The sequence below is a fragment of the Trichechus manatus genome, unplaced genomic scaffold (assembly GCF_000243295.1).
Source record: "Trichechus manatus latirostris isolate Lorelei unplaced genomic scaffold, TriManLat1.0 scaffold00052, whole genome shotgun sequence".
Classification (NCBI taxonomy): Eukaryota; Metazoa; Chordata; class Mammalia; order Sirenia; family Trichechidae; genus Trichechus; species Trichechus manatus.
Genome location: NW_004443988.1, coordinates 12,935,604 through 12,963,006, shown reverse-complemented (window position 1 = coordinate 12,963,006; position 27,403 = coordinate 12,935,604). Strand labels below are relative to the sequence as shown.

At 34.9% G+C, this 27,403-nt stretch overlaps 1 protein-coding gene across 1 annotated transcript in view; it reads left to right on the top strand.

The window, feature by feature from the left end:
- Window positions 1-18,085, top strand: part of SPPL2A (signal peptide peptidase like 2A) — a 47,733-nt gene extending 29,648 nt beyond the window's left edge. The window contains exons 11-15 of the mRNA XM_023732473.1: window positions 4,001-4,057; window positions 4,723-4,825; window positions 7,433-7,507; window positions 8,570-8,730; window positions 17,195-18,085. Of these exons, the coding sequence (XP_023588241.1) occupies window positions 4,001-4,057; window positions 4,723-4,825; window positions 7,433-7,507; window positions 8,570-8,730; window positions 17,195-17,269 (471 nt within the window). The 3' untranslated portion in view covers window positions 17,270-18,085. The remainder of the gene's footprint in view (window positions 1-4,000; window positions 4,058-4,722; window positions 4,826-7,432; window positions 7,508-8,569; window positions 8,731-17,194) is intronic.
- The last annotated feature ends 9,318 nt before the right edge of the window (window positions 18,086-27,403 follow it).

Here is a 27,403-nt window from a genome sequence, read left to right as displayed (position 1 = left end):
GGATAGCTCTGTAACCTTGTAACCTGGGCAACTCCCTTAGCCCTTTGTGCTTGTGTTTGCTAATCCATTGTGTGAGGGACTATTGCTAGCATTCCAGCTGTCTTCCCTCTCCTCTTGCCCCCCACCCCCAGTAGCATTCTTTCGGTTGCAGCAAACAGAACCCACCCCTCATATATCCAGACTGTGTCAGAAGAAACTTGTCCAAGCTGCATATACATTCCCTTTCTGCTTCTGTTAATTTCTTCATTCTTTAAGACTGGCATATTCCACAAGTTTGGAATTACACCTTTTGGCAGTTCACAGGTCATATATTCCCAGCTCTGCCACTAGTGCCTCAATAAAATGGTGGTGCAATTCCCAGAATAAGGGGTGGTTGTTGGTTTGGTGTACCTTCATTATTTGCCCAATTTTTCTACCTTGTTCCTATTCTTGTCTCGTGAATATGTTATTAATTATTGCTTAATTCTCCCACTTACTCCATTTTATTTTGAGTCTTGCTTTGTAACTTAATCCTTTGTCACTCTCACATATTTAGTATTTGATATAATCACTACTTTTCTTCCCATTAATTCTTTATCTTTTATTTAGACCCTAAACATACGAAGTTATTATAAAAATCTGCACTTCTGATATTTGCTATAATGGCATAAGACAAACATTTGCCCGGTTGAGAACTAAAATTGTAAATAAAAAAGATGTCAGTTGATGTCAAGTTGATTCTGACTCATGATGACCCCATTTATGTTAGAGTAGAACTGTGTTCCATAAGGTTTTCAGTGCTGATTTTTCAGAAGTAGATCGCTAGGCTCTTCTTCCAAGGTGCGTCTGCGTGGACTTGCACCTGCAACCTTTTGGTTAGCAGTTTAGTGCATTAACCGTTTGTCATGGATTAAATTACGTCCCTCAAAAATATTTGTCAGCTTGGCTAGGTCATAATTCCCAGTGTTATATGATTGTCTACCGTTTTGTCATCTGATGCATTTTCCCTATGTGTTGTAAATCCTATCACTATGATGTTAATGAGATGGATTAGCGGCAGTTATATTGATGAGATATACAAGATTAGATAGTGTCTTAAGCCAATCTTTTTTGAGATATAAAAGAGAGAAGCAAGCAGAGAGACGGGGACCTCATACCACCAAGAAAGCATCCCGGGAGTAGAGCACATCCCTTGGACCCAAGGTTCCTGTGTGGAGAAGCTCCTAGACCAAGGAAAGATTGATGACAAGGATCTTCGTCCAGAGCCAACAGAGAGAGAGCCTTCCCCTGAAGCTGGTGCCCTGAATTTGGACTGTTAGCCTACTAGACTGTGAAAGAATAAATATCTCTTTGTTAATGCCATCCAGTTGTGATATTTCTATTATAGCAGGCACTAGATGACTAAGACTCCATTTGCATCACCCAAGGACTGAAAAATTACAAATAGGTAGCCGGAACTCGAACAAAACTACCTTGTATTTTTGGGTCTCTCATGTTTTATGCCTTTGACAGGGTGCAGTCTTACCACTTTTCTGTTGCTTGGTTAAGTAAAAAAAATTTGAGTTTTCCCTCTCTTAACAGGTTTCCTTCCGCCTTACACAGGTTCCAGCTTTCACAGATTTTACTGTACTTAATTATATCAAATTACAGCTACCTACACTGTTTTACTTGCCTTCCACGTTTTACTTTACTTCACCAAATTACTCACCTTCTATGTGAGAGACTCAGATTTGATTTCTGGCCAGTGCATCTGATGTATATCCACCACCTGTCTGTCAGTGGAGGCTTGGGTGTTGCTGTGATGCTGAACAGGTTTCAGCAGAGTAAAATCAGCCAGTGAAAACCCTGTGGATCACAACGGTCCAAGCTGCAGCCAATCATGGGGATGGCACAGGACCAGGCAGCATTTCATTCTGTTGTGCAAGGGGTCACCATGAGTCAGGGGCCAACTGCATAGCAGCTAACAACAACAACACTGTTGTACTAGTATGTGCCCGTGCTCTAACGATGAGCCATTTGACTCATTGGCTTCTTTGAGCAGTATGTTGTTGTTAGCTGCCATCAAGTTGACCCCCACCTCATGGTGACCCCATTCACGGTGGGATCGGCCATTTATCACTTCATAAATGTCAAACATGTCTACAAGCAAAATATTTCTACTGTCTATTCATAAGAAGGTTCAGAATTTGAAAGGCACAAGGTAGTCGTAAAGGTATCATTAAGACTTCTTTCTTATTCTGTGCTTAGGAATTTTTCATCTCTTTCCCATCTTAGTTCCAGTTGACTAGGAATGTAATTTCTAGCAATCTGATGTGGTGGGAAAGACTGAAGTGCTCTTTGGAGTTTACTGTTGGCAGACTTTTACACCTTCTTCTCAGCTGACTTGTTTGTATTAAGGCTATAGATCTCACTTTAGTAAGCAACTCAAAATGAAACTCATATTTAATTTCTGACTCTGTGGTGTTAATTGTAATTTTGAAGTATTAAATATTGGATGTTCTAAATATGTACTTGACCCAGGTATTAGTGGACTTCTAGTGAGTTGGCTGGGCAGGCAGGCCTAGGAGTATGGGCAGTGAGAACCTATCTTAGTCATTTTTTGTCATCCAGCTTTGTAATAAATATTGAAAATAATAGTTAATCAGATAGTTTCGAACGTATGAGAGGATGACAATGATGATCCTCAGTTAAATGTTCTAAATGAACATTTAAATGAACCAAAGTTTACTCTGTATCTGGAAATTTGATCACAACCTAGGAATTTGTTTTAAGGAACTGTTTTTAGTATTAGTTTATTTTCTTAAACTCCTTGACTTAACCCTCCTGCAACCCAGAGGCTTAACATGAGGGAAAGATCTCTGTAGCTAGGGATTTTAACTCCCTACTTGGCTCAGGTTATCAGTGAGATTCTTTTAAAAACACTCAAACAATTTCTCTTATACACCCCACTCACATTGAAAATATTATAATCAGTCAATGACATTTTCCTAAAATTCAGCATTTGTATATCTTCTTACTATCTGTTTTTGCTGAAATATTTATCATAAAATAAAGCATAAATTGGGTGCTTCATGCAACCTTAGCTTGCTACCTCAAAATGTTCCCCCTTTCCATAACAGACTTGGCTGTCAGGAAGGAACTTTTTAATGAACTCACAAAGCCCACATAAAAAACTTTAGTCAGACACAGGGAGGGAAATTCAGTTAAGGCTAATCTTTTGATTGGATCATAGAAAGCAGGCAGGGTTGAAATTGGACAGAGTCGGTGTAGAGAAGCTTCTCTGTTTCGTTAAGAGTTGGATCTTTTCAACTTCAGCTTTATTGCTTTGTTATTTTGGTGAATAGCTAGAATGTCAATTGTATATTTATTCAAATAAAGTTAGCAATATTTATTACAAAGCTAAATATAAAATATTTTAGTGTTTCTCGTGTGCCTATTCAATGTTACTGCTGAAAATGACTTAGAACCTTAGTATATGACATAATGTCACTAAAAACGCTTAGAATTATAGACTATTACAAATGTTAGATATTATATTGTGTCAGTACAAATCAGTGCTCAAAGGTTCGCTTGACTAATTTGTGCATGATTTATCAGTCAGTTTCTGGTAATTCTTGAATTCTGATGAAGTGAGCGGTGTGCTAGGTGAATTTGGTTTTAGATAACTTCAATTTTTGCTATCTGCAGAGACTGTTTTAGGAGAAAAGGAGGCTGTAGCCCATTTTAAGGAGCCTTGGTGATGCAGAGATTGAAATGCTCGATTGCTAACAGAAAGGTCAGCGGTTCGAACCCAGCAGCCGCTCATTGGGGAAAGATGTGGCAATCTGCTTCCGTAAAGATTTTCAGCATTGGAAACCCTGCTCTGTCCTATAGGGTCGTTGTGAGTCAGAATCCACTAGACGGCAGTGGGTTTCTGGCCTATTTTCAATCAGTTTACAGTATGTCCTGTGCCATAGTGCTTTGGCAGACTGTTCCTTTTAAATGATTGGACAACTTCTTTCATCTTCCTTCTTAATTTTAGAATGGCGAGAGTATCATGGTTGAACTTGCAGCTGGACCTTTTGGAAATAATGAAAAGGTAGGGATGGTGATTAAATAGAATTGGCTGCTCAGTGTATGTATGTGAGTCCAGTTAATAATTTGCCTTCCCATGTAATTCATTTGGTATGTAGTGCATGTTAAGGTATTGTAAAACTTTATTTCTCACAAAATATAGCCCTTTTCTTAGTTATTCTAAATTATTAAATACCTATTGACTTGGGTTTCATCCTAGAATGATGGAAACTTGGTGGAAGCCACTGCTCAACCCTCAGCTCCCCATGAGAAAGTAAGGATTGTATTTCAGATATGTTCATTGGACTTTAAATCGCACCCTCTTGAGACAAGATTCTTTAGGGGAAGAAAATCCAGATTGCCAAAAAAAATCTGTTTCAAGGCCTAAATCGTATTCTTGGCTTAAGAAAAAAAAAATTAAAAGGTTAGATATGGGAATACTGGATTAATACTGTTAATCCTACATGTGTGTTGTCTCATTTTTCCAAAACCACATATTTGTTTCTTTCAAGTTTTCTGTACATTCAGAGTATGTAAATATGTCTAGTTTATATCTTCTGATTTTAAATTCTTTTAAAATGTCAATTTAAAATTATTAAGACAATTATCTTGATGTCAATCCTTCCCTTTCTAAAAGATACGGGTAAAGAACCCTAAGAGGCGTAATGGTAGCTTTTTTTTTTTTTTCAGTTACCTGTAGTCATCAGGGTACCAAAGCTGATCTATTTCTCAGTAATGAGTGTGTGCCTCATGCCAGTTTCAATATTGGGTTTTGGTGACATTATTGTACCAGGTAAGTAATTGTTTATAACAATTTCAGTAAAAATATACTGATGGTTAAAAATCATCATATATATAATATCTATTAAAAATTAGTGAATTTGTATTAAGGAGCCCTGTTGACGCAAAAGTTTAAGTGCTTGCTTGCCTGCTAACTGAAAGATCGGCAGTCTGAACCCACTCAGCGGCTCTGCTGGAGAAAGACCTGGAGATCTCCTTCCGAAAAGACTGTTACAGCCAAGAAAACCCTGTGGGGCAGTTCTACTCTGTCACACATAGGATCACTATCAGTCAGAACCGACTCGACGGCCCCTAACAACAATCTGTATTAAGTATTTCTGACCAGTGTTAGAGCTGCAATCAGTGATAAAGAGAAAAAAAGCATTTTCAGAGGTAGAAGATAAGGCCCAAGTGGTAACAACCAAAATATATCTCCCATGGCTCAGAAATTGTCTTGGAAGAAGCAGATAGAATCGGTTGAACCTTCTTCCCCAAGAAAATACATTTTGTGACCCTTTTTAAAAGCTGAATTTAATAATGCCAAACAAATTATAGTTTCTGTACTTCTGTTTTAAAGTATAGTTGTGTTTTAGGAAATGCTTGGTTTAGGAATGCTAGGCAAAGTCATGATCAGGAAGAAAAACATAGTAGAACACCAACTTGTAGGGCTCCATAATATAAAAAGATGAAGCTTACGGTGGACTTGATCACCTTCTTCTAGCATGTCTTTTCTGACAACTGTTGCAGTTCTGCATTATTTCCTCACTTGGCTGCCTGTAGAATAAAGTTAATCCTAGCCCAGGGATAGTTTAGCAGCAATTAACAAACTCTCTGTCAGCTGAGAGTTTGTCTTTCCCTGCTTCTTACAGTCTCCCTGTGTACTTACTGCCTGTGGATGGATGAAGAATACTGTCTCTTCTGTAAAAGCCCTTTCATATACCTAGTAAAGCCAACAGAGCGAGTGAGCAGTGTTCCCTTGAGTTGGCATCACAAAGTCCAACTCTCTTAACTCAGTCAGTCTCCATTCACGTAATTGATAATGTAGGGAAAACATTCTATTGTGTACATCTTAAGGTTCCTTGAATATCTATATCTTTACATTTATTCCTGATTTTACTAGTTCTACTCCAAGTGCTATATAAAATCATATATAGGGTCACTGTGAGTCAGAATCGACTCGATGGCAATGAGTAATACAGAACTTGACATAGAATTGGTAAAAATAATATAGCTACTCCTCACTTGTGGAGCTCTTGTGGCACAGTGGTTAAGAGCTCGGCTGCTAACCAAAAGGTCGGTGGTTTGAATCCACCAGCTGCTCCTTTGGAAACCCTATAGGGAGGACAGTGTTATTCTGTCCTATAGGGTCGCAGCGAGTCAGAATTCATGGCAATGGATTTAGTTTTTGTCTTTCTTTTTTTTTTTTGTGACTCCTCACTTATCAACTGTCTTGTTATCTAACATTTTGCATTTATAATAGTGAAAAATCTACTATCCGGCTATTTTGCACGTTAACAACGTACCTCTGGTAATAACAAACGCTGAGGTGCTAGGCAAGAATAATGCTGGCTGTGATGGTTAAGGTTATGTGGTAACTTGACTAGGCCATGATTTTCACTGGTTTGGCAGTTATGTAATGAGGTAATTCGGAAGTTATGTCACGATGTAGTTAGTCATCCTCCATTTTGTGATCTGATGTGGACATCTTCCATTTTGCATAATGCTGATTTTCACATAAGGACCTGGTCTTTGGAACCTAACCACATAGATAAGTGAGGAGTGGGTGAATACATACACCACATTCAAAGGTCAAAGGTCTCAAACAAAAACATTTCCACAAAGAGCAGAGTTTTTGATAATCCATGACTTAATTCTAAAAGCTAAATTCTAAGTTGGGGAAAAAAAGTACCGTTTTTTTTTAACGTGCAAATGTTATTAGACAGTGACTATAGTAATAACAAGGAACTATCAAGGAACTTATTAATTATGTAGGCCCCCAAACTAATTAATTCAGAAGGTTATAAAGATAGTAAAATTATTTTATGATTTTAAAAAAGATTTTAAGAAATAAAATTTTAAGGGGTTAAATGTCATTCTTACTGTTTTATAATAGTATTTATTTAATAAATACAGTTCTGTGATTTTTTCTTTGGAGTGGTTCAACAAATTTCTTATAAGAAATAGGTAATAAAATGGTTGTCTCTGCATACCTATGTGTCTACAAACAAGAACTTACATTTCATTTTTATTTAAACTCTTTGTATTAAAACGTCATACCATTTTGTTGTGCTAGGAAGGGAAACATCTTTGATCACAACGTGAAATTGCCTTCCTTGATGCCCCTTCAATGCATTTTTCAATGATACATTAAAAAAGTGTCCTTCGTGACATGGAATATTGTCATGTTTTTAAAGACTGTTTAGTGACTTGGGAAAATTTTTAAAATATGGTAGTAAGTGAAAAATCTGCATGTAAAACCTTGTTTAGAATTCAAGGATATTTAGTATTCTCATAACGCAAAAATGAAAGTTAAATACAGTATAGTATATATTGTTGCCAGAGCTAACAGTTGAGTTTTTATTGCTGTTGTTTTAAGAAAATAATGTGGAGTATTTTTTAGGCCTGTTGGTTGCGTACTGTAGAAGATTTGATATTCAAGCTGGTTCTTCTGTATACTATGTTTCCTCTACAATTGGTAAATTTTTGTTTTTTCTGTATATTATATTAAATTATGTTGTCTGAAGGAAAAGATAAAACCTGTTAAAAAACCCGTTAAAAAGATAGAGGTCTAAAAATAAAGAATCCTGAATTCTAATTCTTTGCGATTAAATAATAAGACCAATTTTTTTCATCAAAAGGGGTAATTATACTACCTTTGTCACAAGGTTTTAGAGGTTTAAAAAGGAAATTAGGTGTGAAAGAAAAAGATTAGATCTTCTACATAAAATGCTTATTGGAACACCTGGCACATATAAATAGTCAATAAATTGTATAATACTAGATTTTAAAAAATAGTTTACAGATAGCTAAGTATTTGTATAAATGAATTTTTGGTGTAGTAACACCTCACTTACCTGGACCAGCAGAAGTAGTTGCTATTTATCCATCTATTTCTGTTATTGAGAACAGAGTTAAGAACAGGAAGCAAGTCAAAAAATACTCTTACTACTTCTGAATATATCGAATAGATATCGCAAAGTTCACTTACCAAAGCTCTTATATTAGGTAGATGGCCTGCATCAGCTAGCAAGGTTTTTTCAAGTCCACAGTGGAATTAAATCCCCTAAAGTAAAAGTATTTATTAACAGTAGCAAAGGATGGTGCTAATAATAGGTACCCTGACAGCAAGAAAGAACAGCTAAGTGAGGGAGCAGATGGATGAAAGAAAGAAAGGAGGGAAGGAGAAGAAAAAAAAAGTATAAAGAAATAAGAAAAGTGGTGTGAGGCATATTAAGTATGGCATGCCCTAAGGGCATTAACTTATTTGAGTCCAGTACCTATCAGTGTGACAGAACAAAAGAACACTCAGAAGAAGGCAGACGGTAAGAGTGTTCATCAATTCTGCTGTGTAACTTTGAGTAATTTACTTAGCTGTAGGCCTTCACTGCCTCATTTGTAAAATGAAAGACTAGAGTAAATTATCTGCAAAGGCTCTTCCAGCTCCAACATTCTGAGAAAAAACCAGTACTTCAGTAAGGGGGGATATCCACTGTCAGTAGTGTGTAGAAATGACTAATACTTGGTGTTCTTCTTTCAGCCTATGCTATTGGCATGATACTTACATTTGTTGTTCTGGTGTTGATGAAAAAGGGGCAACCTGCTCTCCTGTACTTAGTACCTTGCACTCTTATTACTGCCTCAGTTGTTGCATGGAGACGTAAAGAAATGAAAAAGTTCTGGAAAGGTAGCAGCTATCAGGTATGGCTTATGCTTCAGTTACAAAGTTATTTTATGATGTAATTCACTGACTAACTTTGGCTGGGAACTGTATGTACACATACATGTATGTATAACTGTATGTATATATATGTATGTGTTGTATATATATGTGTGTATGTATATATATATATTTATGTATGTATATGTCAAAAAGTTACTTTAAATCTGTCAGGATGTCGTAAGTTTTTCCCACTACTACCCCCTTACCCACTGTTTACCTGCTGCATCATCAGTTCTCACGCCACCGAAATCTGATGCCAATAGCCTGGTGCCTCGAGATAGCAAGAAGTGAGAGCATCAGGGAAAACAATATTTCAACTTGAGTTTTCAAAATCCACACAAAAGTAGACTTCATGAAAGATAAAAAACTCTATGTTTAAAATAAGTACTGAATGTTGAGACTGACAGCTGTTTATAGTAAGAGTAGTAAAGTTTTGCAGATAAAAAGTATACTGTCTGTTGACATGTTGTGGGGTTGATAACCAATGTCACAAAACAATATTTGTGCTAACTGTTTAATGAGAAGCTAGTTTGTTCTGTAAACCTTCATCTAAAGTACAATACTAAAAAAAAAAAAATAGTATACTCTGTCTAGCATGTAAATGGGCCTAACTAAATTAGTCAGGGTTCTCATTTCAGATTTAAATTGGACGAGATTGACCTTCCTTTAAAATTCCTAGAACAGAGACAGTCTTGATACTGTAACCTGTTGTGTTTGAGTTGTTTCTTCATTGAAGTTAAACCCCTCTTCTTCTCCTAAATGTTCTTTGTATTCCAGTAAAGTTTGTTTGCACTGGAATTAAGGAGGGTTAGGACATCCTAGCCTGTTGAGGTCAGGGCCATGACATTGACCCCTTTTTGAGGCAGTTAGCTCTGCTTTGCCCTGTTACAACAACTTGGCCTCCTCCATCCACCATCATGCATGTATGTCAGTGACCACATGAACAAAAAGACAGACTTTTTGGGTGGATGACTGCAATTCTGTTATTAAATAAACAGTTCAAAGTTCATGTCTGTCTAGTGGTTTCTAGTGTCATCTTTATTTGTGAAAGGTGCTTAATGCATTAATTTAGACATACTACTATAATTGAAAAAAGCACTGATCAAGAATTCTTTTGGGAAAATCTCTTCAATTCTTTGAGGTTTGATAAAATACCCTCCTTGCCTACCTTACAATGTTGTTGCCTCAACTTACATGAATACACATGGAATTCATTTATGACCACAAGATCCTTGACTAAACTAGTGAGATAGCTTTTAACTTTTCCTTGAAGGTGATACCCCAATAGAGTTTTTTTATATTTATAGATTTTTTAAGAATAAGTATGTCCTGCAACAGACACTTTACTACTGGCCTTTGAAAGTCACCTCCTCAAAAGTAATCTTCATCATTTTTTTTTTAATGGTTTTATAGTTCTTCATTTAGCAAATGTTTGTTGAGTAGTTTTGTGAGCCAGGTGCTATTTTAGGTGCTGGTGATACAAGATAAACAAATTAGAAACAGGCTTGCCCTCATGGCCTCTTGAAAGTTAAGAGTCTAGTTGGGGGTGCGGATAAAGTCAACAACAGTAAAGTGTGATAAATGTATTAGTTGTGGTAGAGTGCCGTGAAAGCTAGAGGTGGGACCTCCAGTGCATATGGTTTCAGGACAGGGTCATAGGCGATTTGGGAAACGCTGCTTTAAAAATGTTACATTTATGTTGAGATTTTAAGACCGAGCCATGTATTCCATGTTGAAGTAACCATGTGTACAAAGGCTCAGAACAAAGAGAGCATGGTACATTCTAGGAATCAAATAAAGTTTAGGATGACTGCAGTGTTAAGTAAGATTAGGGGAGCTACAGAAGGATCCTATAGGGTCTAGTAAGCCATGTTCAAGAGTTTGGACTCCACCCTAAGAGCATTGGTGACCATTTAAGAGTTTTTTAAAAATCTAGAAAATGGATTGAAGGAGGGATGTATTATGATGAGAAACAATAGTAGCCTGAGTTAGGAAAGTAGTGAGACGGAGGGAAGTGGACAAAGTCAATAGAAGCATAATGAAGTTGATGGATTCATTGTGGAGAGAGGAGAAGGAAACAGTCAAAGAAAAGTTTTTGGATTGGGGAATTAATTGAATGGGTGGATGGTGATACAATTTACTGAGATAAAGGGCCAATAGGTTTGGGAGAAAGATGGTGGATTCATTGTTGTACATGTTAAATGTTGGACATGAGTTCTATATTGGACATTTCAGAGTAGCACCAGAAAGAGATCAATAATACGCAGTTTAATAAGTGGGTCTGATATACAAGAAACAAACCTAAGCTAAAGACAGAAGTTTGATAGTACCAGCATACTCAGTGAATGAGTGTGTGAGAATATGGGGGTGGGGGTGGGGAAGGAAAGACTCAGGACAGAACTGTGAACAAGAGGTTTCTGCTATTATAGGCACTTAATCTGATTAACTGATTGTGAGATAGATCAGGAGTAGGAAGACAAGCAACATAGAGGCAATTTTGTTTAGGGTTAGCATTAAATCTTTGTTTAGGTTAAAATTTAAATTTGGTAATTGTTTAGAGCTATCTTACAGAATTATTTTTCTTGTTATTTTCATCACCAGCATTCCATTTTTATTTATAACAATAATTTCCTTTTTCCTTAATGTAACTTTTATTATAAAAATATGTGCTTGTTGTAGACAGTTTTGAAAATATAGAAAAATTTGAGAAGAAAATTAAGTCCATCCATAATTCCACCACCTAGAGGTATCCACTGTCAAGGTTTGGTGAATTTTCCTCCGTGCCTTCTTTAGATAAGTGAATAGGTGGGTGGATGACAAAAACAAACAAACAAAAAAACCAAACCCGTTGCCATCAAGTTGGCTCAACTCATGGCAGCTCCATGTGTTACAGAGTAGAACTGCTCCATAGGGTGTCCTTGGCTGTAATCTTTATGGAAGCAGATTGCCAGGCCTTTCTTCCTGGGTAGATGAGCCATACTCTGAATAGTTCTCTATCTTCCTTTTTTCACTGCCTTTTTTTTTTTGCTATTTCATTTAAAATTCTATACAAAAATAATTTTAATTGTTGTGTATTATTCTCCCATGTGCATGTACTATATTTTACCGTTTCCTTTTGACACAGTAATTTGTCTTCAAGGAATTGTCCAGAAAATTCCTAAAAATCTGGGCATAGTTGATGTGAAAAGGTGTTCATTACAGTATTGCTAGTTATCCTTGCTCTATTTGAATGACGTATAGGTTCATGTTCTTATTGGAAGTTAATGTAGTAATAAAATCCTTACACAGACCCTAACCCTGTTTCCGCTTTAATTATTTTTCTTTATTGTGTTCTAATTACAAAGTAATGCATGTTTGCTTTTTTTTAACTGAGCAGTATAAAAGTGTCTAAAGTAAAAATGGAAGGACTTTTTCTAACCATTGTATCCCCGCCCAGACCCACCCTTAAGGAGCAGCTACTTTGAACAGTTTGTATGTGGCTTCCAGATCTTTTTATGCCAACTTATGCTAGAACTACTTAGTTAGCGATGTTACATACTTAAATGTAATAACTGGGGTTTCTTTGGAAAGATGCTGCAGTTCATTTTTCTCTCTTGTTTATTCTAACACCTTTCCTCCTTTTCCCTCCATGATGTTTAGTGAGGAGAAAGGGGACAGTAGGTAAGGAAGGGATTCAACCAAGGTGTGCATTGATAGTCCCTAGGAACATGTGCTCTGCCCTGGATCATCCAAGTTTTATTCTTAAAATTGTGATCTTGGAAAAATTATGATTCTGCTTCATACCAGCTACCAAGAAAGGGAAAGATCACTGTAGCTGGACACAGAGCAGTAATAGCCCTTGAAAGGCAGATGCCAGGGGCTTCGCCATGTGACATGGTACCTCAGTATGCCAGTTGACTGTAGGAAAATCCACTGAAAGTATCTGAAAAGATAGGACAACTTTGGTTCTCATCTCCTCACTTTGGCAGTGTGGTGTCCCCATTTTATTAGATAAAGATATCTAGAATATAAAACAATACAGTGATAAAGAGCATGGAGTCTGGTGCCAGAGTGCCTGAGTTTGAATTCTGATTTTGTCAGTTACTAGCTATGTGACCTTGGGCAAGTTACTTAGCTTTTTGGTGCCTCAGTTTCCTAAAGAGTAAATGGCATAATAAACATCCTACTTTAGAGGGTTGTTGTGATGGTTATATATGTTAACATACGCAAAGAATAGTGGCTGGCACATCACAAGCTCTGTACATGTATTTACTATTATTTATAGCAGTCAGAGTTTTTTGTTAGTTTGTTTTGGTTTATTTGTTGGTTTGGATGTTATTTTTCAATTCATCAACTAGATTCTCATTTTCCTGGTTTGGATGTTAGAACTTTGAGTCTTTGTTAAATCTGGTTCTCTTACCTTATTTGTAAAGGGATTTGATAGCCATCACAAGCCTCAGATAACAATTTCTGTTAGACTCCTCATTGCCCTCATGTGCGCTGAATTTAAAATATGAACAATGGACATTTGCTGAAATTTTAGGCAAGCTAGTTGCAAAATGGAGCCCTGGTGGTGCAGCTACGGCTGCTAACCAAAAGGTAGGTGGTTTGAATCCACCAGCCGCTCCTTGGAAACCCTATGGGGCAATTCTGCTCTGCCCTATAGGGTCACTAGGAGTCAGAATTGACTCGACAGCAACGGGTTACTCAAGTTTTGGGTTAGTTGCAAAATATTGAAGATTAAATTACTGCCAGAAGAGAGCCTGTTTTTTCCAGAAAACAAAGTTTTGAAAGTTATAGAATACAAAGCCTTCACAAAATTATTTTCCTGTTTATGTGAGAAAGAAAATTTCTCATGGATTTTTAAAGTCAAAATTAATTTAGCTTGAATGTTGTCATTTGTGGGAATCAGTATATTATAGGCTTTGGAACCACTTCTGGCAAATTAATTTCTCCTAACACTTTTTCTCCTCATCCGTAAAATGAGGCTAGATCTACTGGCTGGTTGGAGAATAAATAATCCATAGTGGTGGGTTAGCCCAAGGCTTGCTCAGGTAGGTGGGTGTTGAAATCTGGTAAGGCTAGGCCCGGACTTGGGTAATAGATTGGGAATCCTTAACAAACCTGGTAAGACAGAGACAGACTAGGGATGGGCTCAGCCCTGAATGCAACGTTCAGGCATTTACTGGTCCATCACTTAGACTAACTGTAATTCTTTTCCTCTCTTTTCCTTCCTCCATCAGCTTCAGAGCTTTGCTAGTCTCTGTTTCCATTATATCCCGTTTAACTCTCAACTGAAAATCTGCCTTCTTTAAGCAAATCTCCAGGAGCCCTCCTATTGAAATTAGGTTCACCTTTCCCCCTATTTCTTTAGCACTTTGTACTTTAAATAATTATTGACATCTGCCTTGTAGTACAGGTGTTTATGTATGTCCCCCCCAAGTTATTAGCTCCTATACTTCAGGATGGCACGGTACTTAGAACAGTGCTTTACACACCATAAGTCCTCAGTTAGTGTTAGTGAAATTGTTCATGCAAAGCAACATAATGTTCAGTTCTTAATCCACTGGCCTTTAGTCCCTTTTTTGTGTGTATTGTGTTTCAGCAGCTGTCGTAAAATTACCCATATGTTGTTATATATGCCTATATTGTCTGTATCTGTATGCTGTTGTAAAAGTGAGGCACTTTTACAACTTTGGACTAGACTTTCATCTCTGCAATCTTTATATGCAATGATTTTTTGTAAGGACCAAAAGTTTTTGTTGTTTTTCAAAATAATGAAATACAAAACAAGTAAAGTAAATTCAGACTCTAAGGTAATAACACATTTGTTTATGCTGTTAATCATTTGGTTCATTCCTATGTCTGATATTACCAAAGTTGAGTGCAAGTATAGTATAGGTAGTGGTAAAAAGCAGGACTTTTCACTGGAGATGTTAAAAAGTCCTGATAAGTCTTCTGCTGTTTCCAAATGATAAATTACATACTTTGTCAGTTACCGTAACTTGGAAACTTCATAGAACTACTTTACTATTTCTTTACTTGGTATCTTTCAGCCCTTCCCATGAACTTCTTTGATCAAAAGAAGTAGTTTCTATAGGATTTTACGAAAATAATCCTAATTTAAAAATCTTAGTTGTGTTATTTTTCCACACCCATAGCTGTTGTACTATATTTTTATGAAGTTTTTTCCTGGACTGCTTCAAGAGCTACAGTACTCAGTTCCATTTATTTGGTTTTACTCACAAAGTCCAAGTTCTAATAAGTGTAGAATAAATAAAGGAATATTTTCTCTAGAGAGAAAAATCAACTAGTACCATAATTACTTTGACGTAGAGAACAATTGAGAGCAAAATCTTCGTAGAGGGTATTTCTTTTCTAATACTAAATCAGTGGAGTTAATCAGATTTATGCAGCGATCTCCACAGGGCTATTTTACTGTAGGTGGGAAGTAAGTTTACAGTTTGTTGATAGCCATAAATAGTGGGTTTGCCTCTGTTAAATGTCACTAGTGCTTCTAATTATTTTTAGAAGTGACGGGCTGTAACTGACAAGTTAAAATACAGAGATTCTTAGAATGACTTTCTCTGCTTTAGTATCAACAACTCTCCAGTTACCCCCTTACTGAGTGTTTTATTAGATTGTTTCTGGGGATTGGTTGAATTACAAATAAGCAAGGCTGTCAGTCAGTACCGGGTTAGCTGACTCAATTTCAGAGGGTATCTTTCCAAGTTGAGCTTGCCTCTTTACAAATGAAAAAACAGTCATTTTATTATCTTTGTTAATTTGTTTTAGTAAATTATAAAAAACTTATTTCAGGTTTTTTTTTTATGTTTCTATGTTGTTTTTATGGATGAGTCAGTAAAAAAAGTAAATATGGGGTAGAGATATTTACTTCTCAAAAAATTGACTTTGAAAGTTTTTTTTTCAATTAATGTATTTTATGTTTAAGGATAAGATTATAGTGTCAGTGAGGTAGCTGGAGATCAGGAAAGAGGAGGCATGTTATAACTAATGGTATGTAGACTATTACTTCATTAGGTTACAGTTGCCAGTGTAAGTGGGTCTTGGGGAAGAAAAAGGGTTTCCCCTTCCTATTCATTCTGCCAAGGCTGCTTCAGTTCTCCTTCCCCATAACTCCCACCCTTTTCACCCAGAGCTTCTGAACTGCTGGAAGAAAAGGAGCCTAAATATATTTTACATGCTTTTCCTTTCCCTCCCTCATTCAGTGACTAAAATTAACTGTTCGACGACATCTTATGTTTCATATGGTGAAGTACTTAATAAATATAATGTTACCTGTCTTGAATTGGCTTTTTTCACCCTAGAAGTGCTATCAACATGTAAGCACCTTAACGTAGGGATATCTTTGGCAAGAAAAAAAGAAAAGGATCTCAAAACTGATTGTTTGGAGTGACTGATGAAGTATTAGCATATTTGGGTTTTGTAAGCTGTCTGTGTTACCTGAGACTGTTGTCAGCTGAAAGCCTCAGATCATCTTATATTCTTATCTGGCAAGGTCGAGAGACCCCTTTTGGAAAGTATTCCTCCTCTTCCTTCTCCTCTAAAAAATACTTAATTAAACTTTTAGAACTAGTTTACAAAAGTAGGAGAATGTATCTTGCTAGTCTCTGTTTCTTCCAATTCTCAATAAAGAAGGGGGAGAAAAGGGCACCATAATGTTCAAATTTAATCACTAGTCTAAAAATCTTTGACAGTTCCTAAAACATTAAGTACTTTTTTTCAAGTAATTTTATCCGAAGAACAGGTGAAGACACTAAAAGTAATTGAGTAGTCTCTTCTTCCTTATTTCAGAATATAAAAAGAATTTGTTGGGAATATGGTCAGAGCTGAAAGTGACCATTTATAGAAAAATATAACTGGTAATTCCTCTAAAATAGTTTTCAGTAAATGAATTCTTGATTTTATTTTCAGATGCCATTTAACCTGTGAGTATTTTTAAGTTTGGAGATTTTTGTTTTTGTTTTTTGTAAAATGTCGTATAATGTTTCTAAGATTTCACGTATCATTCTTAAATTATATCCGTAAGGTCAGTTCAAGCTGTCAACCAGGTTACACTGTCCCAGAGAGCTAGCACATATTCTCACAGTGCCTTGTGGGGCCATTTTTGATTTTTCCACCTCTGTAGTGGACACTCACAACTAAACATTTTTATGCCTGGAATAATGGTCAGGAATATCTTCCTCTTATGGTGGAGTTTCCACTCCCATCAAAGGCAGTATTGGTACTGGGAACTGGAGGTGATGAGAGATCCAGAGAAAGCATGTATCAAGTTGGCTCTTAGTTGCATGGTTAGGCTTCCTAAAAGGTTCAGTGTCACCCTAACCATATCCTGGAGCATTCTTTGTCTTTTTAAAAAAACTGGGAATTCTTTGGTCAAATTAGTGAATACTGAGGGCAAGTTGAAATTTGTGTTTCCTAACATCTTTTATTTATGTTTAGATGATGAATCATCTGGACTATGCAACAAACGAAGAAAACCAAGTGGTTCCTGGTGAACAGGCTATCCAGCAGTGATAGTATGTGGACCTGCAATAACATGTCATTCATTTTCTACACAGAGTTCGACTTTTAAAATCCACTTTTGAATTCACAATCTATGAGAATCTTCAATAATATGCTTGCAAATATATGTTTTTATGAACTGGTACTGGCAAATTACAGTATAAACAGTTAAAATACATTTGCTTTTAACTATGTTAGAATTGTGCCTTCACATTAAATAAAAGCATATGGTCTCTGTAATTTTCAACATATATACAATATATTTTTCTAAAAGAAAGTCTTGGTCCCCTTTACACTTTTCTGACTGAAATTTGTATATTTCTATCAAAGCAAGTTTTTGAATAGATTTAACTGTTAAAGAATTATGCAAATGTATCTGCTCTATAGAAATAGCTGTTTAAGAAGATACAAGAAGGCAGTTCAACAGTGTTATGAAAATTTGGACCTCTATATCACTGCAGAGCTTGGAAATATATAACTTGAGAGTAAGTATAAATACATATTTTTGTAGTTTAAGTTAAAAGCCCTGGTTCTTTTTAAAATTGAGAACCTAAATTACTTTGGATTGCATATGTATTACATTAGAAAATACTTTCCGGTAGAGGGAAACATAGTAGATAGAACTAGTCGTTAAGAGAGCACAAAAACCAAAACGCACAATTTTCAGTGGTCTGCCATTTCCTTGAAGATGTAGCTTAAATTTCTGTACTAACGTTCAATTTGACTATGGTATTCCTGATCTTTGAAATGTGGCCCTGTTGATGTCAAAGTTTGATCTTCTTTAAAAATTACTTTTCTTATCAAATTAAATAGTAATATATATGACAATTGTTTGAGTGCTAGCAGTTTATCCCTCCACCCTCTTTTTTGTTTTCCTCATTGTCACTCCTTTCCCTGAAGGTAATCACTGTTTCCTTTTACTGTATCAGTGGAGGATGATTTACTAGTATACAAAGTGTGGGTCAGAGGGAAGAAATGGAGACAGAAGTCAGGAGACTGTGTTAGTCTGACTTTAATTATAGTACATGGAAAAGCTAGAATTGTTTGCCTTAGTTCAAGACACTTGAATCTCAGTTTTTTCATCTGTAAAATGAGTAGGTTAGACCAGCTGATCCCTCTGATATCTTCCAACTCAAAAAATGTTTTCCTCATTGTTTGCTAACTCTTAGATGTGGCCCTTAACCTCCTCTTGGGAGTTAGAGATCAAATTATCTTTTCCATTTTCTTTTATTTTCCTTAAGAAATTCCCAAATGACAAGTGACAGCAGGATTTTGCATTTCTTTGTAAATAATGTACAAAATACGTTAACAAATCTATGATCTTTCATTCAAAGACTAGTTCAGTTTATTAAAAGATAAAGCTAATGTCTTTAAAAGTGGATCAGACCTTTAGTGTTTGAACTAAATTTAGAATTTGAGAGAGTTAGATGCTTTGGTTTAGTTGTTAACTTTTGCTAAGTATATTGCAATAGAGAAGCTCCCTTGACAGACCATCTTTCTACTTAATACACTTTGGGTCCTTATAGGTTCATGACAGATGACTTATCTGACAAGTAAGAGTTAATCTTGCCTTCATAATATCAAATTTGAATTTTTTTCTAAAGAGTCTAATTTATTTCGCAGACATAGGGGAAGAAGAGATTACCATTTTAAAGTTTTAACTATATTCTCAATTATAATATCAATAAAATATTTGCCCAATTATAGCATTTTTAGTAAAATTACCTGCACTTTCATCCTAACGTTATGATATTCAAAGCCTCAGCCACGTTTTATGAATGATGTGAAAGAAAATTACTAGAATTTTTTTTTTACTACATTGAAATAAGATAATTTCTCAAAATAATTCGGCTTATAACTGGAATAGTGGTTATTAATATTTTAATTTCTCAGTATAGGTTTTGCTTCAGAATAGCATATTATCCAATACATCTAGAAATCTGAAAATGTGAGTTCTTTGATACACATTCTATTATGTCCAACAGTTATCAAGGAGGTAAAATCTTGTTCTAGTTTGCCATTAAAATCTTACTGAATAAATAAAAATAAAAATGGAATTCCTTAAGTTTCTCCATCTTTAATGTTAAATTTATATTGTACTTAAACAATCCTTCTAGCAATCTAGCTGAAAATAGTTTAGGGAAATTAAAATAAAGTATAGAAATATTTTGGGAAACAAAGTGAAGAAAGGATAAGGGTGATGAAAATGTGTCTTCAAAAGGTGGTGTCATCTCTTGCTTTCCGTCCCTCATTCCCTCAGTAATTTTAAGAGGAAGAGAAGTTTGTTTGTTTGTTTTTCCTAGACATGTCCTAAAAATAATAAGTTATATTTATTAATACTTACTGCAAAAAAAAATCATTTTTATTTCTTTTTAGTTAGAAATTACCAATGAGTGTTTCTGTAGCTTATCAAATAGAAATCATTAAATATTTCAAATTAATTTAAACTATTTTTACTTCCATTTAATTGAGTAAAGATCAGCATGTGAGGTTGTGAGGGGGAAAGACCTTGATATTTTAATATATTCTTTTTTTTTTAAATTTCTTCTTAACAGTTGCCATAAAGTCAGTTCCAGCTCATGTGTCAGAGTAGAACTGTACTCCATAGGGTTTTCAATGACAGATTTTTCAGAAGTAGATCACCAGGCCTTTCTTCTGAGGCATCTCTGGGTGGACCTTTTGATTAGCCTCCAACCTTTTGATAGCAGCCGAGCACATTGAATGCCTGCACCACCCAGGGGCTCCATATTTTCTTCTAGCGTGTATAAAAAAATTTTTTTGTTAGCAATTCCTTTTTAGTAAAATCTACAATTTATTTCTCTTTTGAAGGAAGAAAATTCTAACCTATCTGCTGTTGAAATTCATAGATTTTATTTTAGTTCCATGCCCATAGAAATTTTGGTGAAATGATACATTTACAGTAAATACAAATGAGCTTTCCAGTTTTCCTTTGCTCTTTCAATTTCTGCCTTAGTTGTTAGCAAAAATTATTTTGATATTTGACTAAAAAATATTTGCACTCATTTATTTAAGCTTGGTCTGTAAAATTCCATCCTGATTTCAGCCAGTGAGATTTCAAAAACACAGGAATTGCATTGTAGTCTAGTGGAATATACTGGTTTAAAAGGCTTTCTATTTTCCCATAACAAGGAAAGAGCTTGGATTTATTCAAGATGATGCCAAGCAATCAGTTCTACAATTTAAAAAATTTTTTCAGTGCCCTGTTTTCCTCAGAAAGGAGCCCTGGTGGCACAGCGGTTAAGCACTTGGCTGGTAACCAAAAGGTCAGCTGTTCAAAACCACCCGCCGCTCCATGGGAGAAAGATCTGGCAGTCTGCTTCTGTAAAGATTTACAGCCTTGGAAACCCTGTGGGGCAGTTCTACTCTGTCCCATAGAATCACTGTGGTTGGAAGTGACTCGACAGTTTAGTTGTTTTGTTTGTTTTTGTTTTGCTTTTATTTACCTCAGAGGATAATTCTAAAGGGGGTTGGGAGAAGATAATGAAAATAAAATCAAAATACTAACTATAAACCACTTTATGCTTCCTGGGAAAAAGATACTCTGTAAATTCAAGAGATCTGAATCAAATTACTCAACCTTTTGGAATTTGATCTCTAGTACTCATGTCCTATCTAGATTACTGAATTTACAGAGTAAAAGATTGACTCACAGTATATACAGGCCATTTAATAGTGAAGGCCATAAGTGTAAATTACCGTATTTAATGTTTCTGTGCTTTAGGACAGTCTTTGTTGTATCTATAAAGATGTTCATTGATGAAGAATTACTTTTAAAATTAAATTTTTAGTATATTCCCCCATTATTAGCAGCTGTTGGGCAACTAACAGGGAAAAATGTAGAAAATTTTAATGTCATCATGTGGTTCTTTGATAAGAGAAAAACTATTTTAAACAACTTTCCTATTCCTTTGGATATGGTTTTTTTTTTTTTTTTTAAATATCTAAAGCTTATCTGGCTAACCTGCAGCACTCCCCAGTAGAACAAGTCAATGTAAATTAGGTAGTTTTTAAATATTTTATACCTTCCTTTGTGCTTTGTTCAAATGAAAACCTTTTTTTTAAATACATGATTGTATTTTTACTTCTTAGGTGATTGATTTGAGTGTGCAATTCTTTTTTAACATTTTGATATGTAAGTTAGTGTAAATTAATACTTTTATAACACTACTAGGGTTTTTTTTTTAATGGAACATGATTCAGATTTTTTAAATTTTGAAGTGTTAATCTAGCAGTGCTTTTGTCTTCATTATGTACCAATACTGACAAGAAAAACAAATGTTTTAATGTATTGAATTCATTTGTGTATTCAATAAATTCTGTTTTAAAATAAAATTCGTATTTCGTTTTAAATGACGAAAAAAATAATTGAAAATGCACAAAAAGTGTACTAGATCTTGTTCACATAAGGTAAAAATGGTAATGACCACTTATGAAATTATGTAGTTAATTAATGTAATTATATAATGTAATTAAGTCTAACCAGTTATCCTTAGAAACTAGATTCCACAAGTGTCATTTACTAGAAATTTATATTGACACAAAATACCCAAACAAAGCCATTGCCATCAAGTCAATCCCGACTCATAGCGACCGTATAGGGCAGGATAGAACTGCCCCATAGGGTTTCCAAGGCAGTAATCTTTATGGAACCAGACTCCCTATATCTTTCTTTCGCGGAGTGGCTGGTGGGTTTGAACCGCCTACCTTTTGTTTAGCAGCTGAATGCTTTAACCACTGCACCACTAGGGCTTCTTTGACACATAATAAACAAATCCTTTGCCATAGAGTCTATTTTGCCTCATAGTGACCCTGTAGGACAGTAGAACTGCCCCATGTGGTTTCCAGGAAGCAGCTGGTGGATTTCAACTGTCAACATTTTGGTTAGCAGCTGAGCTCTTAACCAGTGCACCACCAGGGTTCCTTGACACATAGTAGCACTTAATATTTGTTGAATTAATGTATGTAATGAACTCTTTTTTTAACCAAGCAAGTGTCCTTCCTTTTGTAGTGAACATTTTTTGCATTTGCAGTTTTGCTGATGCTATTCCCATAGATTACCAAAATCCCTGCTACCATTGTCTTTTTAACTCAGATGAAGTTGGCCTACATATGTATCATAGTTTGTCTTGACTACACATTGAGGAAGTCTTATTCTTCCTTCCATGCCCTGCTGCACAGATGGGCAGAGGAACCTTGTTTTACCTCACAGGGGTATTCTGAGAACTAGGGAGGTAGGCCATGGCAAGTTTTTAAGCAAAGAGTATGAAGCAGCCCAGTCCCCTGGCTGCATTCCTAGGCAACAGTCTTGGGTTTCTTGGGATGTAATGATGACCTTGCCCACTGATTTATCCAAAAGGGGCTCTGATAAACCTTGAGGAAATCTAAAGCCAGTGGTTTTCTTCAAACTATCTCCTCTCCTCCTGGGAGCCACCTTTTATCAATAGCAATATCACCCTTTTCTTACACAGGTAGGTGTGGGATTCCTACTTAGTTTTTCAAAACTAAATACGTTGTAGGAATAGATACATTAATGTAAAACTATACAAAAAAGTAAAATGATTAACATAGAAATCAGTATAGTGCTTCCTTGGTATGGGGGTGGGAGATAATGATTAGGGAAGGGCACATGGGACTTCTAAGGTCCCAGTGAGGTTCTGTTTCTTAAAATAGGAGGAGATTACATGGCTGTTCACTATTTTATTCTTTAAACTACCATATTTTATGCAAATAGCACGCCTCTTCTACATTGCTTTGCCAACTGCATCCTCCCCCTGCAAGGTTATTTTCGTAATTGCTGCTATACCTTTTTTTTTTTTTTAACAGTATTTTTGTAAGTGCTGGTATGCCAGTTTTTTTTACATGTTGCTGTAAAAAATTAGCATAACGCACTTGTGAAGACATCTCGCAGGGGGAGGGCACGCTTGGCAAACAAACATAGAAGGCACGTGTTATTTGTATAAAAATGCAGTAGTTATGTCTTATATAATTGTCTATGTAATTTTAAAATATTTTAAAATTAAAACAGTGCTGATGCTTAAATAGGCAGACACATCAATGGAACAGAACAGAATCCAAAAACAGACTCAAATACCTATGGGAATTTCACGTGATAAAGTATATAACATGTTAAATCAATGAGGAAAACATGGATTATTGATATATGATATTAGAAAAATACGTGACCATCTGGGGAAAACAAGTTGCATCCCTACCTCAATTCTTGTTCCCAGGGCTTCAAATCTCTTTGCTCTGGTTTGAACCCCTGCTGAGAATTTGCATTTCCAACACAGATATACTGAATCAGAATGTACATTTTAACAAGATCATCAGTTGATTCTTAATGCATAATAAATTTTGAGAATCACTGCTCTACTAGTGGTTCTCAGAATTGGTCCCTAACCAGCACCTGGGAACTTCTTAGAAATGCAAATTCTCAACAGGGATTTGTTCCAGAAGAAACTGGTGTGAAGTCATGCTTGTATCAAATTAATTCACGATGGACTAAAAATTTCAATGTAAAAATTAAACCATAAAAATACAGAATAAAGAATGGAAGACTTTTTAAATATGATTTTCAACTGAATAAAGCTTTTCTAAGTATGAAATAAAACTCAGAAGTCACAAAAATAAAAGACTAAAAAATTCAGATATATTAAATTTCTGTTAAGAAACATAAAATCGAAAGGTAATCTGGGAAAATATCTGTACAATATTATAGAAAAAGTCTAATTTCTTTAGCCTATAAAACGCTCCTATAAATCAATATAAAAATGATCAAAGAGGAACTGACATATTTGTAATGATGTTTGTGCAAAGGTATTCATTACAACATTGTTTGAATAGCAAAAGTTTGGAAACAACTTAAATTCGACCTTTAGCGGACTAGCTAAATTATGGTCCAGCCATATAAATGAAATGCTGTTAAAATATGGACTGATATGGAAGATATTTAAGGTACATAGTTACACAGTACAAAGTTAAATAAAGCAAGATGTAGAACTGTTTGTATCATGTGCTATCATTTGTGAAGTTTTTTTAAAAAGGATAAGTCTATGTAAACCTATATAAAATATGACTATATAAACTATGTAAACCTATGTAAAAATGATGGCTAAGGTGCACCTGACCTAAGCCATGGTATTTTTAATTGCCTCATTTGCGTGCAAAAACTGGACGATCAACAAATGGAAGATGGAATACTAAATGCAGTTGATTGAAACACAATATTTAAAAAACCATTTTTATAAAAATAAAAACTAAGAAAACAAATTCATTAGACACAAATGGAGGTCATCAAGGCAATTTTTAGTCTGAAAATTGGTAATTGAAAGAATTAGGCGTTCATTTCGTGTGACGTTTTTCATTAAAAATCTTTGAAAACTGTTTTGTGGAGTCTCAGGAGAGAGCAAAGTTAAATGTGTGTGTTTAATTCATCATCTTTTACCTATATCCTTATGTTTTTACTCTTTATTCTAGTTACATATTTGTAATAATTTCGTATTAAGCATCTGTATTGTATTTAAATATTGTTCAAAGCACAAGGCCAATTAATGCAATTAGTAGCTGGTTACTTGGTTATTTATGTTTACATCGTTTAGTTTTACTTAGAGATTTCTGTATACTGTAATTGGCTTATGATCTTGAAGTATATTAGGCTAAGATTAGCTACCTGCATGTTATCCCTTTGAGATCTTCATGAAAATATATGAAAATCTCTTAAGAATAGATTTAAGAATAGTGAGGCAAATATACACGTATACATAAACACAGATATACACTTTCAGTATCTCCATGTCATTTCCATTTAACTTACATTTTAGGATTTTCCTTAAATAACCTTATAATATTAAAATCTTAATAGATTGCTATTAAGTTAAAGGACATATGTTAGCAATGTTAACATATAGCAGAAATATGATCTGGTATCAGAAAATCAGATGTTTTGAGATTCCTTGTTTTCAGTTTTTTTACTAATATCCTATGTAAAGAAAAACTTTAGCAAACCAGAACAATTATCAAAAGTGTGAAACTAGGTCATAGAGTTTAAACAGCATTGCCTTTTTATATATCTTACTACTTGGGTTTCTCAGAAGCATTAATGTATCACTGCAGATGAATAGCAATTCACAAGTAGAACGACCAATTAATAATTTAAAAAGTGGTGATGAAAATTCTGCATATTAAATTCTACAGCACAGTCTCATCCCTACCATCCAAAATCACTTGTGTGTATAATTTGATTGTTCATTCCTCAGTTCTATGAGTCAATCTCAAAATATGATAAAAAGTAAGTAATCCTGCTAAGGCTAAAATTTAGGGATTACTTTTTATATCATCTTCATCAGGTTTATTTCACGTTCTCAGGAAGTAGTTCAATCAAATGATTTGGGGATAACTAGATTATTAAAATTAGTTTTAGGAAAATATTGTTTATCATGATACATTTAATCTTAGACTCCTCTAAGCCAAAGTAATTCCATTCATTATACTCTCATGTATGCTTCAGAGAAGTTCGTGCAGTCCCAGCAAAAACATTCTTCATCAACACAAAGGTCTTTGCTAAACTGAAAAGGGAATTTCTCTCTATGGTTACTGGTAATTTGTTATAGCTTTTGCCCAAATCTAGCCACTTGGGGCAGAGTTTTAAAACTTTAGAAAGATTTTTTTTTTTCCTTTAAAAATAAACTAGGGCCAAAGGATTATAAAATATTGTTTATGAGTTGTATAACTAATTACATTCACATACAATAAAATTGAAGAAGCCAGATTTTCAACCTCTCAATTATTCAAGAAATATGTATCAAATACATTGAACTAGGTAGTGGTTGATTGATGTTGGAAACATTCCAAGTATTTTTAGTTAGGCTTTTATAAAAAAAAGCTTTCCTCTTGAAAACCACATTAATTCTTTTAAAAGAATGCATAAGAAAGAAAATCCATTAATCTCTATCCAAAGTACAAAAAAATTGTTGTAACTGCCTTAATCACCCTCTGCTTATATAAACAAAGGGTTCTTTTTGATTTGCCAAACATTTATTATGTCTAATTTTAAGTGACAGGGAAAATTAAATGAATATTTCCTATATTCTTTTTAATTGCTTTGATGCTTTAACTGATTGTAAGTGTTTTAATGTTCCAAGTGTACTAAGTTGTTCCTTTTCAGTTTTGAGATACAGTGTCCCCTTCTCAGTTGTCCAGGGACTCATGCTGATGACAGATCTGTTTAGGGAGAAGTCAAAGGCATGAGTAATGTGGAAACAATCATATAAGCCAACTGCTTGGACCTCTTAAAGTAAACAAAGATCCTTGATTAGCTGATTAAACAGGTTGAGGAAAAGATTTTTGTGAAAGACTGAATTTGCCTGAACTGTATATATTCTATTCTCTATTATCACTGACAGATTTCTCAGTTGGGTTTTGCTGTCACAAGAGGTAATATGATATAAGGTGATGGGGCACAAACTCTGGAATCAGACTGACGTGGTCAAACCTTACCTCTACCCTGTGCCTCAATTTCTTATTCTGTACAATGGGGAGAAGCTCATATTGTTGAGAAGACTTAATGAGTACATGTTAAGTGATTATAACAACACCTGGCACATAGAAACCACTCAATAAAAGCTAGCTATTAAATGTAAAGAGACAAAGACTGTCATGTTTTCAGCATGTTAACTATGAAGCTTGCTTTTATTTTATTTGAATATAAATCTCTTTAATTGTGTGGATGTCAAGATTTGTGAAAACATGTTTTAAATAATTGTGGGAAGTCATAAGACCTGCTAGTGTAAGAGATAGTAATCATTCATAAACTGTACTACTTATCAGTCACTTCAGATATAATATAACTTACAATAAACTTACTGCTTTCTAAAAAATATTTTCTAGGTTAGAACTAACACCCTTTATTATTCAACACCATAAAACCTCAAAGAAGCTTCTAATGTTTAAAATTGTTGCTATAAATTGCCATATTCCTATAGCAGCTGTTTAAAATCAACAAACTTGATTCGTGCTTCCAAAACTTTCTAAACCTAAAACGCAACGCCAAATATCGTATATTTTTGTTAACAAGTTTATATTACAAAAATGAGGAAATTTAATTAATGATGTTGTGGGGGCTAATCA